Source organism: Micropterus dolomieu, linkage group LG01, assembly GCF_021292245.1.
Source record: "Micropterus dolomieu isolate WLL.071019.BEF.003 ecotype Adirondacks linkage group LG01, ASM2129224v1, whole genome shotgun sequence".
NCBI lineage: Eukaryota > Metazoa > Chordata > Actinopteri > Centrarchiformes > Centrarchidae > Micropterus > Micropterus dolomieu.
Genome location: NC_060150.1, coordinates 37013210 through 37031429, shown reverse-complemented (window position 1 = coordinate 37031429; position 18220 = coordinate 37013210). Strand labels below are relative to the sequence as shown.

Below are 18220 nucleotides of genomic sequence, written 5' to 3'. Positions count from 1 at the left end.
TGTATTAGGTTAAGTAACAAAAACTGTCAGTCTCAATCTAATAGATGTGAATGATGATATATAAATGTTTAATGTGCAACTAGCCACGTAGGTTAACTCTTGTTAGCTCCTAAAATAGAAATAAACAGACTTTGGAGAGTGTAAACTTAAAACACGATTTCTGGCCAAACTTGATGAAACTATCAAGTTGAGTTCAACACTTGCAGTCTGAAGAAACCATAACTTTTTACCCAGTGTGTCTTTGAGATTCTTGACAATAGACGCTTTTCTGGCGCTGTTTTTCCTCTCCACGTAGTTAGACGGCACAAAGCCTGTTTTGTTGGTGGCATTCCGAACCCTCCACCAGGACTTTGAGTCGTCGAGGAGCCAGAGACGCTCGTTTTTCTTGATGTCCAGCTCCTGGTCCTGCTGGGCCATGTAGTCGAACTTGGCGATGACAATCACCTCTTCCGTCATCTTGCACCAGGTGCACTGGAGGAAAGAGGGGAGAGGATGAAGAGCTGACATCAGAGTGGTTACAATGAATATTCTACATTAGAAAAAAACGGCAGATAATTGATTAGCCTTAACTTCTACCAACTAGAACGATGAGGACAACATGATGGTGCAGATTCTGAGTATTACAATACAATCCCCCAAGAAATTTGCAATAATGACAATATGCATTTAATTACATAATCATCACTAATAATAATTATAAGACATTCATCTCGAACACAATTTTCACAGTACCTCCCTTTGAACTGACATATCTCAGCTATCTATGGACCAAGAGAATTGTTTGTTCTCTATCTGCTCAGCCTTAATACACATTTTGTTCTCTAACTGTGCCACTTGCTCAAGACACACTGATTAGGTAAGAGACACACAAGAAGTAAAATTAGAAACTGTGCTTGGAAATAAATAGCTGTACCTGTACTGCATCAAAGCTGAGAACTTCAAGGGCTCTGATACTTCTCTGTTGACCTGGGAGAAGAACAGAGACAACACAAGAGAATTGTATATCGACTCTTAACAAAATTGCCCAAATATTTCTGAATAATACTCAAACTTGTATCTGCATTTTTGTTTTTGTGACATCAAAGCCACTGTCCATGTGGAACTGCACTATTGTATAGTCATGCCAATGTATGTGAAGTGTTACCAGATACAGTTCAGCTAGACAGAATCCTGAAGAAATGCCAGCTAACATTTCCACAGTTTAGTCTCTTCAGACATCACTTCCCGCCCATCAATTGTACTCTTGAAATAACAGATATAAATGACTATTCTTTTCAGTCTTCAACACAAATGGCAGCCAGAGAGTACAGATCTCTCAGTATTCACATTCTTCATAAATTTACAGAGGGGATGATTTCCTCTCAGAAGCTGTCCAACGATTGTCTATTGTCTTGGGCAACAAACATGAACCTGAGGCAGGAAGATGGCAAAGATTCGAGCAACAGGGAACTAAAGAAGAGGGATGCTGTGCGTCAGCACTGGGGCTACGTCAGGGAGTGAAGCTCTTGCTGAGCACTAATGATGTAGGATATTGCTTTAAATTTAGCACAGGCTTATAAATATTCCTAAGTGTGCAGCCTATGCAAATGCTGTGATTATGTGATCTGCATTACAAGCAAGGCTCCATTGTTTGCAATGTTGCTTATCACAAGAACTTTCGAGGTCCCCAGGCATTTTAAAAGTATGATTTGGGAGTACTGTGATCCACAATCAAAACTCGTTTGTGCTCAACAATGAGCACATTCACAACACCGGTCTTATGACCCATGTAGCCATCAGTACAGCTATGCTTAGGTTAGTACTGCAGCACTGAAGGAGGGAGGCACTCTTGAAGCGGCTGCTTAGCTGCTCTGATATCATGGGAGTGGATGGAGTTTCACCTTTCCCCCCCGAATGACTTCAGGGACCAGACACTGACCTCATTGATCGAGAGCTCTCGGCTTTTATTTGAAGCAGTAGTGTCTAGGTTTCAGTTGCAGCTGGCCTTGAGATAGGCCCAGAACCTGATCTTAGGCTAACATAAGGAGCCAAGCTAACGCTTGGCATGATTAGCCAAGAGGAGTTAAGTAAATACTAAATAAAAGAGTTGAGAAGACCTGTACTCGTGCTTTTCTGGAGACAAAGTCAAGATGTTGATGAGATGGTTCATCATTTCAGAAAACAAAACAGTGGAGAAGGTGCCACATCTCTTGTCCCCCTGTTCATAGGAAGAAGGCTGGAGAACATGACATGCACATACATGTAATGGCTCTGCCTTTCATTTAACAAGTTTTAAAAGGGGGACACGTGGTCTGAGCTATCTTTCCCCATGTGGGGGGTGTTGACTTAGTTTACCTAAAAACATTAGGGTGTATACTGTGGTTTTATCTCATTGCATGTTATTGCCTGTTCCTTTTCCATGTCTGATTAAATTAATGAACACTGTTAGGGAGCGGCACATAAAAACAAAAGAGCTGATTTACTCTCCTCGAGTGTTGCCTCTTTCAAAAAGGCAAAAGGCAATAATCTCTCCACTCCCTGGGCTGGGCTGGATAACTGTCTGCCAAAGAGGCTGACATGTGTGTGTGTGTGTATGTGCTCCTTCTCCTTTTACAACATCTCTCCTTTACTATGTTGGGATTTTATTTCCTCTTAAACTCTCCTTACCGGTGCATGAAATAATCATCAATGAAGGACTTTCCCTTTCCCAGCTATCTCCCATTTTCAGAAACCATACTGCATCCTGGCCTCACTCTTTTTAAACTGCCCCCCCACGCCTTGGGTGGCTGAGCACTAAGTGCACATTAACACCGCAGTGACTTACGATAGTGCAGATGTGAGGGAGGATCAAAAAGTTGGGGCGACAGATGCTCTGAGCTAATCGTGCAGCTCCAGACTGAGCCATGGCCACACGCCACTGTGAAGCACTAAATGTGAGGTCAGCAGGGTCAAACTGCTCAAATGGTGTCATATCCACAGTGGCTCTCCGTTTACCCTGCTGCCGGGCAGAGTTAACAGGTTACAACACAAATTTGTTTAAATTTCTTTCCCATACATAGTAAATATACCGTAAAACTTCAATTAATAGCCGAGTCCCAAATAATCCCACGGTGTGGGAACACATTTTGACGAATAAACACCTGCCTCAATCTTTGGATGTATAAAACATCTCTGCTTAGATTGTTAATACAAATATTAATGTTTAAACCTATGATCAATATGTCAGTATGGACATGGTGAACATCCTTAGATCCGTTTTCTCCACAATACCACTGTTAAGTTCATTTAACGGAAACAAGACCCAAAATCTAATACTTCTACATTTACCGGTGTAACCTGCATGGCTACAAGAGAGGAAAAGGGGAAAAAAGTGCTGACTCACGTCAACTTTGAAGCGCTTGTTAAGTCCGCTTGTTAAGCCCGAATGTGTCCGTTCCTTGATTATTTATATTCCTTTAGTCTGTAAGGGTCCTCTGATCAAAATAATCAAAACAGCTTTTCATAAAAAGTAATCCAAGTTGTGAATCCTGTCTGCTAACTTTTCTCATCCTGCACCCTGTTGTTGTTTTCGATAGGTTGCTGCCTTCAAAATAAAAGCGCATAAGCCGTCTGTCGGAGCTAGATCAAATGAATGATGTGTATTTGATATTATTTGATTATTTTTACATAAGTATTATTCTGTTTGAAATAAATAAACTGTTTGATAGTAGTTTCAGTTTTGTGCAAAAAGAATTAAAGGCCTGTCCCATATGGACACCTGTCCCAAATAAAGGCAGGGTCAATTCAGTGATTTTAGCAAAAAAAAGCCTGGGCTATTATTCAAAGTTTTACGGTACTTCTCTTAAATCAAACATGTTATTGAGAAATTGCACCGGAGTTTCATATGTTTAATATTTACATGCTAAAATCTGATTGTGAGTTCACAGCATCTTTTCTCTAGTTTTGTGATCACAAAAACAGACCATGGTGGGCCCTAAGATGCAACAAGTGTGGGACTGTCTTCCTGTCATTATGTCAGTTTGATTAGTAACAACAGCATCTGCTGTGTTGTCTATTATTTGACACTTTTAACACTGAAAGATGTAAAACAAAAGCTGTGCTCTGATTATGCAGAGAGCCATGCAGGAGAGGGAGAAATATCCAGGATTTGGAGCTAAAAGGAGCACAAAGCTGCTGATTTGGAAATCAGGAAAATACGTAATGATTCACTGATCCCCATCAAATAGCATATGACCTTTGTAATGAGTAACTACTTGTATAGATGTTTTGAAGACTCCAACTCTGAAAATAACTTGGTTGGCAGACATAAAGAAAAAAACAGAATGTGTATGCACGAGCTTTGTGGTCATCAACAAGGGCGACCAGACCACATGGAACGGCAGACAGGTGGTCAAATCTGGTGACCAGTGGCAGGGTTTTCCCAGCCAACTGTGGCTACTTCTTGTAGTACTAGTCCTCCTTCGCAGTAATCACACTGACGTGCTGACAGACGAGCACCAGAAGCACAACAACTGTCGTGATGTTGTGGTTTTTAACTGCACAAAACAATACAAAAACTTAAAAAAAGATAGCACTTCCTGTAGCTGCTTCACAATAAGAGCTTTCCAGTGGTTCGCCAGCAGTTTGAAGCAGCAAACGGTAAACCATTTGCATTAACACTATCTTAGCAGCATCTGACTTCATTCCAGCTCCCATAACACAGCAATTGAGTGGCCCACCTACTGATTATGATTATGGTAGGGGAGCACAAAATTGGGCGACTTAATTGCAGTATATTTGATTAGGGCTGCGACTAATTATCATTTCCGTTATCCATGAAACTCTGGATTCTACTTTTGTTAAATAAATCAATTGTTTAGACACCAATATTCTGAAAACACCTCATCACAAAAAATCCCAAAGTGACCTCTTCGGGTTGCTCGCTTTGTCCAATTTACAGCCCAAAACCAAAAAGCATATTTATTTATAATTATAAAAAAAATCCTCACATTTGGGAAGCTGGAACCAAAACATGCTTTAAAAAAGTGACTTATACAATCAAAAATTGATAAATAGTTCATTTTCTGTTAATCAAATAGTCATCATTTGAGTCTTATTTGATGTTTTAACTGCAAAACAGAACCTTCAAATCACTGGCAACAATACAAGACATAATTTACAAATTAGAGGTGAGCCTACTTGAGGTAAGCAAATATACAGTACAGTTAACTATCAAATACCAAGCTGATATAGTGGGCCCATATTATCTCAGCAGTTGTAGGCCAGTGACAGGTCAACCAGTGTTATTATCAGTAATCCACTCATGTTCTCAAGAGTGCCAACACACTGGTCACAACTTTTCCCATCAGCAAAAGCCTCTACATACGCTAATACATCTTTGCTAGTCAATAAAATTAAAAGAGGCTTATAAGCAGCAGCGTAACCACAAACAACTGCACTCCATTCTTGTAATAGAGATGCAAGGTGCAACTTTGCGAGTTACTATCAAACAACAGTGACATGAGTTTCACCACATCCTGCAGTTCCTACCCATCCTACAGCTGCTGCCACAACCCCTTCAGTCTCTGTAGAGCGAAACAACACTGGAGATCTAGTCAAAGAGCACACCTAGTGGCTTATGTGGTAATGCATGATATAGGGATACAATACTAGAGATATGCATAAGGAGGAAAGGACTGGATTAGCATTAGAATTCAGCGAGGACTCCAATGAATGGCTCTGATGTTGTTTACCAGACTGACATCAGACGTCCGTTGTTAAAAAAAAAAAAAGTCACAAAAACTGTATAATGTAAAACAAGCCTAAGAGAACAATTATGGATCCTTGTGTCTCTTCACTGCGGGAGCAAATAGTGTCCTACTGCTCGACAGGATTGCTGAGGCACTGAGACAGCAACAGCATGAGCTCACAGAGGCAGACAGGGTAACCTAATCCCTGTGACAGCCTGCTAAAATCACAGCCTCCGCTGCCTTCTGGAATGTGCTCTATGTGCTCGCTGCTCGCTCGGCCCCTCTGGCACTGCTGCACTTCCTCCAACTTACACACACACACACACACACAAAAAAAACCCCTCTCATTTTGGCCACGGGGGCCGGCCCGCTTCCCAACTGGACAGTGTAGGGCCGCCGGCAGCGGCCGATGAATACATGCCTGTGCTCTTTTTCACATCGAACTACGGCAACTAAGACCCATGAGACTGCATCTCGTCCCAGCTGTCCTAGATTCTCTCAAAACAAAACAGCAGCACAGCAGCAAAGGGTCATGGGAGACTTGGCAGGCCAGCTGTGAGACAGGAAGTGTGGACACAAGGGTGACCGGATGATGGGAAAGTGATGCAATCTGACAGAGTGCAGGCTTGACCTCTGAGTTCAGATAACTTATCTTTGCTTTGCACCGATGCATGTAATGTATCTCAATTAAGAGATGAGAGCTCAAATTCCGGACCAATGGGGAAAAAAATATGATGTTCCCCAATAGAAAAGTGTATTTTTCCAGTATCATATTGAAACTTAATTAAGGGCAGAGGGCCTCTAGTGTCTTGAGCTAATAGGCTCATGACTGTGTGAAAGCAGTTGGCTGTCCACCCCTCGGGATCACCCTCTGCAGTTGAGAATGGCCTAAAATAGACCGGGGTTCACGTCCTTTGAGAATTGCCAGAGATTTACTCTCATAGCAACGACCGACACCAGAAGTTTCAAGCTTTCTTTTGGGCCAACTTCACATCAAAAGGGTTCAGTCTGTGCTCAAAACAAATCTGTGAGAAGCGTACACAAACGCCACTGTTTGAAATATGTTCAGCAATTTAGCCCCAAGAGTCTCACGCAAAAACTGGTCCCGGCCACAGTGACCTACTGTACAGACAGGTTACTTAAAAAGACAAGAGCAGGATTTATAAAGCTTCGGGGAATCTTCTCTGGATGATAACATATAACCAAACACCTCTTTTATTGCTCTAGAGCTACGGAGTACTGAACTTTAATCATAGACTATTCCTCATTCAAATCTGTGGTATCAATCTTGTATCAGGCATGCATATTCTAGTAGACAGCCATCATAACAGATAATATCCATTACTACATTTGACAATCAGAAAAACTGATTATAATTTAGATAAGGCAAATAAAAAAGTATTTGTTTCACTTCCCTGTTTTCACTTCCCATTTCATTAAGGCCGCATATTCTCCACTTCACAAACTTTAGGCTGGATGCTTCTGTCTAGCCCACAGAGAGAAGGCCTCAGTGAACTGGCTTGCCGTTTTTTGTGGCTGGAAAACACACAGATGTCACATAGCACCAAGCGGCGGTTAACATCTTTGTTTGTAGACTTACAAACTTTTAATCCGGTCATCAAAAAGTCCTTTTCTGTGTCCTTCCTTATTTTGGCAAGGCGAGATCAGCTCAACATAAAAAAGAATGACTCATATGAGAGACAAAAAGATTGTCAGAATAAAAGTAAATCAGTGATCAGTATCAGCCCTGAAAAGCCTGATCAAAGCCCTGATCAAAGCATCCTTAGCATACACCACAACAATAAGGGCTTGTACCCGACAATGTTGTAGAACAGACTAAATTTAGAAATAAGACCACTGCATTAGTATTTGAAGAAATAAATTGAATATAAAGACTATTTATTATTACCTTTTAGTATTTGGACTAAATTAGCTTAACAAAGTCTGCAGTCGGTCTCACAGCATGAATACACTTACATCCTCTCTGTAAGCAAATACCCACCGGAACATAATACCTCCATTAACACCTCGGACCCCACCTACATCTGAAGAGCCTACACATCCGCATCCACGCCTTGCTGGATGCTGGAGTTGCCAGTTGTTGTTCTGGGTGTCCTACTTGCTAAGAGCTACCAGGTCCAATAATGGCCACATCCAAGCAATGTGAGATCAAGGCAATAGCGACAAATAAATAAATAAAACCTCCAGGTTACCTCACCAACTCTTGAGAGAGCCAGGGGATTTCCCCAATGACTAATCCAAGTTTACAAAGCAGAAGGATTCCTAACATCAAGTAGTACAGTACAATAAATCTGTTAGTGGTTTGGTTTTGTGTGGTGTCAGGCTACTTGAAACTACTAGTAGCATTAAAGGATGATCCACATCAAGTCTAAATCTGGCCCTGCAATGTACTGTAGCTGTGTACCTCTTTGCAACTGCAGCCTTCTGGGGGAAAGCTACTGTTGCAGTCAAAATAGCAGATCATTTGTAAACCACAAGATAATAATCCCAGACAGCATGTGTCAGAGAGATGAAATGGATACACTGGCTTCCTCTTAAGTCTTCCTACGTCCTGGCAAATATGAGCCCCAGGGTGCTGTCACAATAGGACTAAACAAGCCACTTGGGACACAAGTCGGCGATGGCCACGTGTTGGAACTTGTGTATGAGCGTTTTGAGAGGAGGAGGAGGCATTCCAGATTGCATGGCGATGCCACGAAAAAGCTAGGATCTGCACAAATCAGCAGCATCAACAAGATGTTTGATAGGAGACGAGACAACATTTCCACAAAAAACCCTCTGTGTTACCGGACAGCCTGCACACATTTTTAACACTGGGAGATTGATGAAACTGGGAATATTGTCTCATGTATTTTTACATAAAGCCACCATTTGTACAGTCAGAAAATGTGGTCGGTGCCAAACAAGACACAGGCAGACGACAATGCATGTTATTAACCCCTCAAAGGATCCAGTGATAAGGGAAACAACATGACTAAACCTAATTTTACTGTGATGGTCACATTTTTCAACAAGCAAACACTAAAAATAGATGAAACATGATGTCATCACATTTTAATAAATCTTACACATAGTAGTTTTAAAAGCTGGGCAGACAGTGCAGTGATTAATACAGTTTTTAGCCCTGAACTGACCCTTCGCTAAGCCCCGCCCCCCTTAGTTACTGTTGCTAAGTCCGACAAACTGTTGGCACTGCCACTGTCTATTACTGCACTCCCTGGAGAAATATTGTCTAATTTGTTGGAAAAAGCGATCTCAGTTTTGCAGTTGCATTATACATATGAAGTGTTGTATGTTGTATTCAGGCTGTCAAACTGACTCCAATGGACGGGGGAAAAAATAAAAGATAGAAGCTAAAGCCTAACGTTACCGATCACACAGAAAGTGAACCGCCACATCCCCCGACGACTGAAACAAAAGACAACGATATGAACGATCAACACTGTTCTTGTAAAGCTGGGTAGGCCTCTATTCATTATTACAATCGTTAAAAAGCAGAACAGTAGGGCTTTATTACGTTACATTTAGTAGGAAATTAGCTAGCGTTTGCTAACATTATATATTAGGAACAATCCACAGCCGACATTTTTATGGATTTAGGTTTTGGAAAGAGAATAAATCGTACTTCTCCTTTCAACTTCTCTGGGTAGCTACTGTAATTATTTCAATGGTTCAGCATCTAAGCAGAAAGCTCCCGCTTTTCGCATCGTGTCCTGGGAGCATACCCGAAACATGGTAACGCCAACGTTAGCGTTTAACTTAAATCATGATTGCTAGTTGAGATAAAGACTAGCAAAGGTAAGGCACAATTGTTAGTTGTAAATGTTGGCAAACCGCCTTTTGCCTTTTTGTCAGCAATGTTGGCGGTGCGCCCTGTGATCGATTGGCAACCTGTCCAGGGTGTACCCTGCCTTTCGCCCGATGGCAGCTGGGACTGGCTCCAGCCCCCCGTGACCCTGTACGCAGGATAAGCGGTTGACGATGGATGGATGGATGGTTGTTGAGGGTGCTGTTGTATCAGCTTTACTGGAAATGTCACTGAACAAAACAGGCCACGGCTTTAATGTTTACGTTAAGTTTGAGCAGCCACGCCGCGGTCGAACAATTGATCGGTATGGCGTAAGCATTAAAGTTGCAGGTTCTGGCCGTGCAGATACTTTGGCGGTGGCGTGTACTCTCCAAATTATTTACCAAAAATATGGTTCTTAAGATGTTTTGATTAGAATATTGCCTTATAATATAGCTATAAGAGGAGCCCTTTAAACGGTTCTTCGCATGGAACAGCAAGTTGACCATTAATTCAAAGTCCTCGAAAGGTAGGGATGCACCAAAATGAAACTTCTTGGCCGAGGCCGAAAGGAATATAATGATAAAATTAATCGTCTTCTCAGAAACAAGTGGCAAAAACACTCAAAGCAGTTCAGATCGTTTGTTGCCTTTTCTAAGAAGTCAGACACAGATGGTGTGGATGTGCTAGGAGACAATTCAGCAGAACAGTTTCTGCAAACGGCGATTTTTGCGTCTTTCTCTGACACTTTAAAATGCTTCCACACTGCTGACATGTCAACATAATTGTTTGGTAAAATTGAATCGGTCTTTAGACTTATTAGGCCGAACACCGAAAGTGCTATTTTTACTATTTTCGGCCGATTAATTTTGGTGGCCGAACATTCGGTGCATCCCTATCAAAAGGTCCTCTGATGTTTCCAAAATTGAGGCAGTAGACCTGTAAGCTACCCCTACAGTTGGTTCCATAAATTCCCACAAAATACCTAGGAAGGAGTGTGTCAGTGAAAATGCAGCTGTGCCTCAAAACTTCAGAACCCATGTTGACAACACTGCTTTCATTTGTCATGACTACAACAACTTGTCATCACAGTCGCAGATGCAATTTCACACATCCTCATTTTCACACTGCCAAACCAACTGAAGAAAACCCCGAACCATAATGAACTAATAGAGAAAAACACCACTGAAACTGCACATCTTTTCTCCTACATGAGGAAGTCAAATCACTTACTCCAAATGAGAAATGAGAGCATATATCTTGACCACACAAAGCCTAGAACGAAAAGCTTTACAAAAGTGGGAAGAAATGTCATCACACCAAAACACAATCAACTGTTCGGGTCACAGGTCGATTCTGATAACGGTAAAATAAAAGAAAAAGAGGACTTGTCAGTCTTCCCGTTACTGCTCCTGCTCTGGGGCTAAAAAAAATTAAATAAATTCCTCTTTCAGCAGGTGACCTTGGTTAACATATAGAAAGTGACTTTGTTATCAACTGTTGCACGCATGGGCAGTCAAAAGAAAAAGTGTCAGACAGAAAAAACAATTAAAAAAAAGAGGAAATGGAAGAGAGCATATGCAATAACTGAGATTAAGGAGACAAAAAGAGACAAGATAGACATAACTGTGGAAAAACCCCTTCCTGTTTCTCAACTTCAACAGAACTTAATAGATTTCTGGGAAACATTCAGCCACATTCATTTTTTGGCCATCACGAAAATGCACAGTTGGTATTTTCCCCCTAGGCTGTAGGGACAGATTTGGCTGCTTGAGGCCACTGTTAGCGCATAGCAGGCGCTGAAAAAGAGGCAAGAGCAGGATCTTATACAAAGAAAGGGCTCATCACTGCACAAGCATAAGATTATACTGTCATCACACGCAAACAAGTTCACTGTTAAGGGGTATCTGAGTCAACAGTAACTATAAATAGGACAAAACAGAGGGACATCACTGCAATATCAACATGCATAGCTGAACAGGGAAAGTTTTCGTTCAGGGGGAGTCCTCTATCCTGAGCTCATGACCTGGCAGCTGATAGGCGCAAATGTTCTCCACAGTTCTCCTAATAGCAGTTTCCACATGTCTTATGAATTGGCCTCAACGCCCAAGAGAAATATAATATCAGCCTTCAAGCAAATCATGCTGGTAAGCAGCTCTCCACCATCTTTCTCTCCCTGCAAACTGTGGCCATCCTCCCTCTGAATCCAACTGAGAACAGAGCTACAGCAGACCAAATGTTTCCCCCTCCCTCCTCTCACCTCCCTGCAACCTTAATGAGAGACTGTGAAGAGGTCTGTCAGTGTGACAATAATTACAGAAACTATACTATTCAGCAGCTGCAAAAGACCACTACCCCACCCCCCCACAGCGTTCGGAAAGACACACATGCTACCCCCTTAAATCATTGACATCTAACCAACCGCACAGCTCCAAATGAATATCTGTGAGATAACATACTCGAGCCGCATTAATCTGCTGACTGTTTCACAGTACCGTTGAACAGGTTTTAGTAAAAAGGGCACACAAACATACGCCACAAGGGCTTGCCAACAATTACACAGCCTTATCGGCCATTGTGCTACTGAAGCATGACTTTGGCTGTGTAAGGTAGAAACCATGTTAGGAGATAAACAAGGGCAGCAATTATCTAAAATCTTGCTCCAAAACAGAAATGGTTTCACTTACACAGTACATTTGCCTAACTATTAATGGTCTCCCTAGGCAGATGAAAAGAAACAATTTCCAACCAGTATGCAGATGTTAGTTTCCCTTTTAGAGCTGAAATGATTAGTTGATAGAAAATGAATCAGCAACAATTATGATAATTGATGCAACTCATTTAGTAAAAACACACAAGTGATTCTTTGGTGTCAACTTCTCCAATGTTAAGCTTTCTTTTGTTGTATATCATTAACAGATTATCTTTGGGTTTAGGACTGCTGTTCAGCCAAAACAAGATATCTGAAGCAATCACTTTGGACTCCCTGGAGATAAATGAACAATGAAAATGCTCCCCAATTCCACCAACAAAAGGCCATATTAGGAGGCAAACAACAGGTGACAGACTTGACTACAATAACCATGAATGTGTACAATCAGAGCTAACTGGCTTGTTTAACACAAGTACAGGGGAATCAAAAGTTAATGTCAGGGAATGCCTCCATCGTGACCATGACAAAGCTGGGTCCATCAGTGCACAATACCCAGCAACTTCAGCATTAGTTAACGTGTCATACATAACGCAAGCATCAGAAAATAACAAGAAGCTGTGAGTGCAGTAAATCAGAAGACTGTATAAGACTTCATTTTAAAGCGTTTAACGTTACTGTGGCTACCGTGAAGGCGTCTTCTCCATTTTTCAGTCTCAGAAAATAAAAGCGTTAACGTGGTGCAGTGCACTGTGTAGCTAAATTTATAGCTCGCGCAGCAGCTTTTATCTTATAACTTAAGCTTGACAGCGTGTCACGCTATCGAACTTGGCTAACGTTAACCCAGCTAAAGAAAATTCTCCAGAAAAAATGCCACAAATGGATAAAAATATCTCGGGTTACAGCCAAACTAACAGTTACAGCCCGACGGGTAACGTTAACAGTGTGTTGGCCATGTTGGCAAGCAGACAGACTGTTTTTGTCTGGGTTAACTGTTAGCCGACTTGAGTTATTCAAGGATAGCAGGAGCTAGCCTGTAGCTCTGATGAGAAACGTTAGTGCGGTAGCCTGGATCAGATAGCTTCACCGTCAGCGGCAGCTAAGATTCATGCCCTGCTCAGTCATACCACGTCTTACCCGACTGCTGATGGCCACCTCTTCTTATGTCCTTTAGGGGGGGGGGAATCAGCGTATAGAGGCGTCACACAAACCACAAATGGAAACACACAGATTATATCCAAAATCCTAGCTAGCAGTTATTTTTTCCCACTCCAACAAGCTAGCCTCGCTGATGAGACGCTGTGCCCCGTTGGAATAGCATTTCTATATCAAAGCATGTCATTGCTCAGCAGCACAGCTAGGCTAGCTAGCAGCAGCTTCACAAGCTGTTCTGACTCCAGGCCCCGCCCACTTGAATACAATTGGCTGCAGAGGAATCAACTCTCTCTCGATTGGACAACGGCTTGTCAGTCAATCACACTGCAGCTGCTGATGTTTGGCGTTCCCTAGACCATCCATCACGTTTGTCGCCTTGAGTCAACTACTATAAAGAAACGTGTGTATGAAGAGAGAGATAGACAGATAAATGTTTTTATTTTATACTTGTGTTTTATTTGTTTTATTATGTTTACCCAGAATCATCTGTCCAGAAGAAAAGTTGTACTCCAGGCATGTACAGCAGCACCCAGTGGAGCTTGGTCGCCATTCTGTATTATGAGTGAAAATGATACTTTGCACTTTTGCAACTTTATTTTTAATCCACAATTAAATAAAAAGAAGGACAAAGGATAACATTGTGGACAATCCGCTCACATAAAAAGTGAATCGCACCTTAAACCCTAAATTATTTTTACTAAATGTTGGCAGCAAGTTGTCTGTACAACAGGTATGGCCTTGAATGATGAAGAGAAAGATGTATTTACTAGTTTTAAAAGTTGGGTGTTTTTGAGCCTTCCATTAAAAAAATGCTCAGTCATCTGTACTGTGGAGCACACAAAGGCTACATGCAATAACTCATCATCAAATTCCATTCAGGCACCTCCTGGGAAATGATGGTACTTCTAATAAACATGTCTGTGGTGGTGAAGAGGGTTGCAGAGTAATTTGGAAGGTTGTGCAGCTCGCTGCAGGATGCAATCTGTTTCCTGCTCAAACAGATGGGCCTCCTCTACATGTATTCTGCGTTCTGCACCCAAAACCCCATCTCAAAACAAGATTATAATACAACACATATTCACATATTACACAGAGTAAACCCATTTCTGTTTATTCACCTTTCAAGTTTGAAAATAAACTTGCTGCTGACCATAGTTTTTAAGAAGAAAACATTGCATAACAGACAGAATGGGTTTTCACAGTAACAGGCAATTTTACATTATAATGCATTTATGATGGTGGTTGTTCATCTTCTAGCTTTAAATGAAAGGACGTTGTATGTTTATTCAAGATTTTATTTACTGTGACATGACATAGTATTGTCATCACACAGCATGACTTGATTTCAGCAACACTTCTGCTAGGTGTGTGATTATAACCACAATTTTCCAGTTTCAATAGAAATATGTTAAACATTCAACAGAGTGTTATAAATGTATAATATTATCAGGTGATGTGTGTACAATCAGCCATAAAATTGTCAAATAACCCTTCTTCTGCACTCTAAACGAAAAGGGCTTGGATGAAGTGTTTTATGTCATGTGCTAAGATATTTCTGATGCAATCATTGTCCTTCGCTAATAACTGTTAACCACTGGATATACCACTAATTGCCTTCATAATTTACTTAAGTACTACAGCTGAGTCTTGAATAACGATGTGGATTGTGAATGCCACCTGCTGGGCTCTTAGTGAAACATTCATGTTGTGTCAATTTTGAACCGCAGCATGCAACATGTCCTCTTTCATCCCCTCTGAATCATCATTAGGTCTTTATTTCATTCCATCGCTGTTGGTTTGCCCCGGGGAAACCGCAGAGACTGCCTCAGCATGGTTTTCTACTCAGAGGTAAGCCACTGAATCGTCCACTGCAGAAACAGCGGATGGTCTAATTCAATCCAGTGCACCTGCCTCTTGATATTAGTTTGATATGCGTCTGAAAGTAAACAGAAGCCAAACCTGGGATATAATCACTAGTGTTAAATATTAAGCAGCTGCTGGGGCCAGAACATACGTGACAGGCAGAAAGAAAGCACTGAAAGGTGTAGTTTGTGCACAAAATATTTCTGGGAGAAAATAGTATATGGAATAATACAGATTGCAGATTGTTTTACTTTGTATAAAATAAAAGCACTTATTTTGTGTATGACAGGGTTTCTACCCCAGCACATAAAGTCACTATATTCACCCCTGTTCATACACTGGCTCCTCTATAAAGGTGTTTTATTTGAAGAAATTAGATCGACAGATTAAGGCTAACAAAAGCAATACCAGTTATTTTATGAAACATGGGTGGTATTTATTTTTATTCTTTCATTCCTTGTATGTAGTATGAATGATTTCTGGGCTGACACATACACAGTGTGACAAGTGTGGCAGTGTGACAACAGAGGGATGGATACCCCACACCTCCTCGATGTTAAGGTCCATATTATTAAAACGATTATCTTACACTTCTACTCACAAGACCAGATTCAATGTGGTTTCAAATGTTGGAGCAAAATAAATCACAAAAGTTAAACTGACTCTTTTTTTTGCTGACATTTTGGTATTTGACACAATTTGACATTAAAGCAGTACTATCAGGGGGAAATGGTCACCATATTACATTTGTCTTTTATTTCACACACAAATATTAAGACATTAGTTACACAACTGGCACCCTTCCAACAACACAACAATACAAAATCATCAGACGAAGATCCAGACATTCTTTTTTTTTGCACAACCAAGCAACACTGTAAACAAATAGACTGATATATCCAAACTCATTTGATAGGAGAGTCTAAGATCTCTTGGTAATCCTGCCGAATGGCCCTGCTCACCCTGTACAGCTTAAGCCCTGTCAGCGCGAACACACTGACCATGATGACCAGGCCTCCAATGACATCGTAGACAGACGGGATCATTCTCAGAACAATGAGCTGGAGGAACATGGCAACCACGATCTCTAGGTGCTGCACGGTGCTAACTAAGGCTGGATGAAACTTGTTAAGAGCATAGTAGACTCCGAGGAATGCCACGGTGGAGCAGATGCAGATCCCAATTAAATAGCCCCAGGTCTCCCCATCCAGAGGAATGATGGGCTCCTGCATGATAAACATGGTGGAGGCACCCCACACCGTGCCCGTCCAGCCAAAGGTAAAGAGTGCCGTCCACATGCTGACGCGCTCTTTAATGGCTCTGTAGATGATCATGGAGAGGGCAGCTGTCAAGCCGGCCATCACTGTCATTGTGTAGCCAAATGCCTCCTTCCAAAACCCCAGCCTGGACTTCTCCTCGTCCGCCACATTTGGCACCATGACCAGGCACAGACCGAACACGCTTCCCACCACTGTGACCACATCTGTGTAGCCCATCCTCTCATCCAGCAACAGGAAGGCCAGTATTGCACTGAAGACCGTGGTAGAGGCGCGCCACATGATGGTGCCATTACTGGGTGGTACTATGGCAAAAGAGGTGTAGGCGCAGGTGATTGAGATTACGTTGCACACGCCATAGAAGAAGAGACGCAGCCGGAAGCCCTTAGGGCCAAAGGGGGCCTCGTGGTAGTAGAAGACCACCAGGATGGACAGCACTTGGATCACAGAGCGGATGAAGAGCAGCTCGAGGGAGGGCACTTTAGAGCGGTCGGCTGCTAAACGAGTAATAAGTGCCACGCAACCATGAGCCACAGCTGCCCCGAACAAGGCCATCCAGGTCACCCTGGAGGCCAACACATTCGCCTCGCCGAAGCTGGCCAGCTGGCCCCCGACCCCCTTGTCTTTCTGCACATTTGGCAGCTTAGGCTGGGTCTCCATGGTTCCAAAGAAAGTCCTGCCACCTTTGCTGTCTGACACCAGCCTCTTTCCCACATTAGGATCTGCGAAGGCGCCAAAGTCTTCAAAAGACGGCGCGTCATCGTACCCTTCATCGCCAGGCTGGGGGAAGTGAGTGGCATATTTCACTGTCACTGTATCTGGGTGAATCTTAACCCGCTTTTTTGATCCGTACTGCAGCGAGGATGAAGATACATCCATGTTTCTTTAAAGGTCGGAAGGGGCAATCTGAAAAATGAAATAAAGATCATCGCAGTGTTGTTGTGCTAAAATAATATTCAAACATTGTCGCCCTGTGGTCTGATTTCATTCCCTAGTCAAAACTTTAGCTCTAGCTTTTCTGAAACGGAGCTTTTCTTAAACAGAGCGAAATGTTTGCATAATTCATCACTTGTTTTCCCAGTATCCACCCCTCTCTCTGTCAAACACACACACACACACACACACATACAAAGTACCCACATACATGCACACAGATAAAGTACACACTTATCACCCCCATCTCTTTTAGCTCTTTACTCTGCCTAGCCTTACGCCTGCATTGTGTTACTTCTATATATATCCCATGCGAGCTCATATGAGCCAGGCAGCAAACATTGTGAGGCTGATGCAGGCTGATGGGGATGAAATTACATAACAGGAAACCACGCAGGGGACAATACATGAATGTGGGCCACTTATGAGATGAATGGAGTTGCACACCATAAATTAACAAACCCTGGGAAAAGGGACTGCACGAAAGGGTTAAATGGTGCTGAAGAGTTTGAATGGTCCCTTCAGTAAGGAGAGATTTTTGATGCCATTGGATGGGATTTAGTTAAAAGCAGATGAATAAATGGTGTTATAAAATAAACAAATTCCGTAAAATAAAAAAAAACACATCAGGAACAAATACTGTTGTTAATACTAGTTTTCTTTCATGCTTTCTATTACTACTACAGTCATTCTGTAGTTACTTCAGACAGCATGAATCAAAACCACAAGGGGGCAGATCCTACTCTTATTTGCCTTCTCTCCTCTAACATGCGGATGCTCCTCCTTTTTTGAAATATACATTATTAGCCTATAATTGATCCTTAAA

At 41.9% G+C, this 18220-nt stretch overlaps 2 protein-coding genes across 2 annotated transcripts in view; both read right to left on the bottom strand.

The window, feature by feature from the left end:
- The window catches only part of nck1b (NCK adaptor protein 1b), a 29859-nt gene extending 16304 nt beyond the window's left edge, over positions 1 to 13555 (bottom strand). Inside the window, exons 1-3 of the mRNA XM_046068439.1 lie at positions 13304 to 13555; positions 914 to 966; positions 231 to 471 (exon numbers count right to left, since the gene is read on the bottom strand). Coding sequence (XP_045924395.1) covers positions 231 to 456 — 226 coding nt within the window. The 5' untranslated portion in view covers positions 457 to 471; positions 914 to 966; positions 13304 to 13555. The remainder of the gene's footprint in view (positions 1 to 230; positions 472 to 913; positions 967 to 13303) is intronic.
- Positions 13556 to 16089: 2534 nt separating this feature from the next.
- slc35g2b (solute carrier family 35 member G2b) lies at positions 16090 to 17340 on the bottom strand. Its single transcript, XM_046061702.1, has one exon. The coding sequence runs from the start codon at positions 17338 to 17340 to the stop codon at positions 16090 to 16092; it is 1251 nt and encodes a 416-aa protein (XP_045917658.1).
- Between the last annotated feature and the right edge of the window lie 880 nt (positions 17341 to 18220).

Coding starts and splice junctions, on each gene's coding strand:
- slc35g2b (XM_046061702.1), bottom strand. CDS start 17,340: ATGGATGTATCTTCATCCTCGCTGCAGTACGGATCAAAAAAGCGGGTT.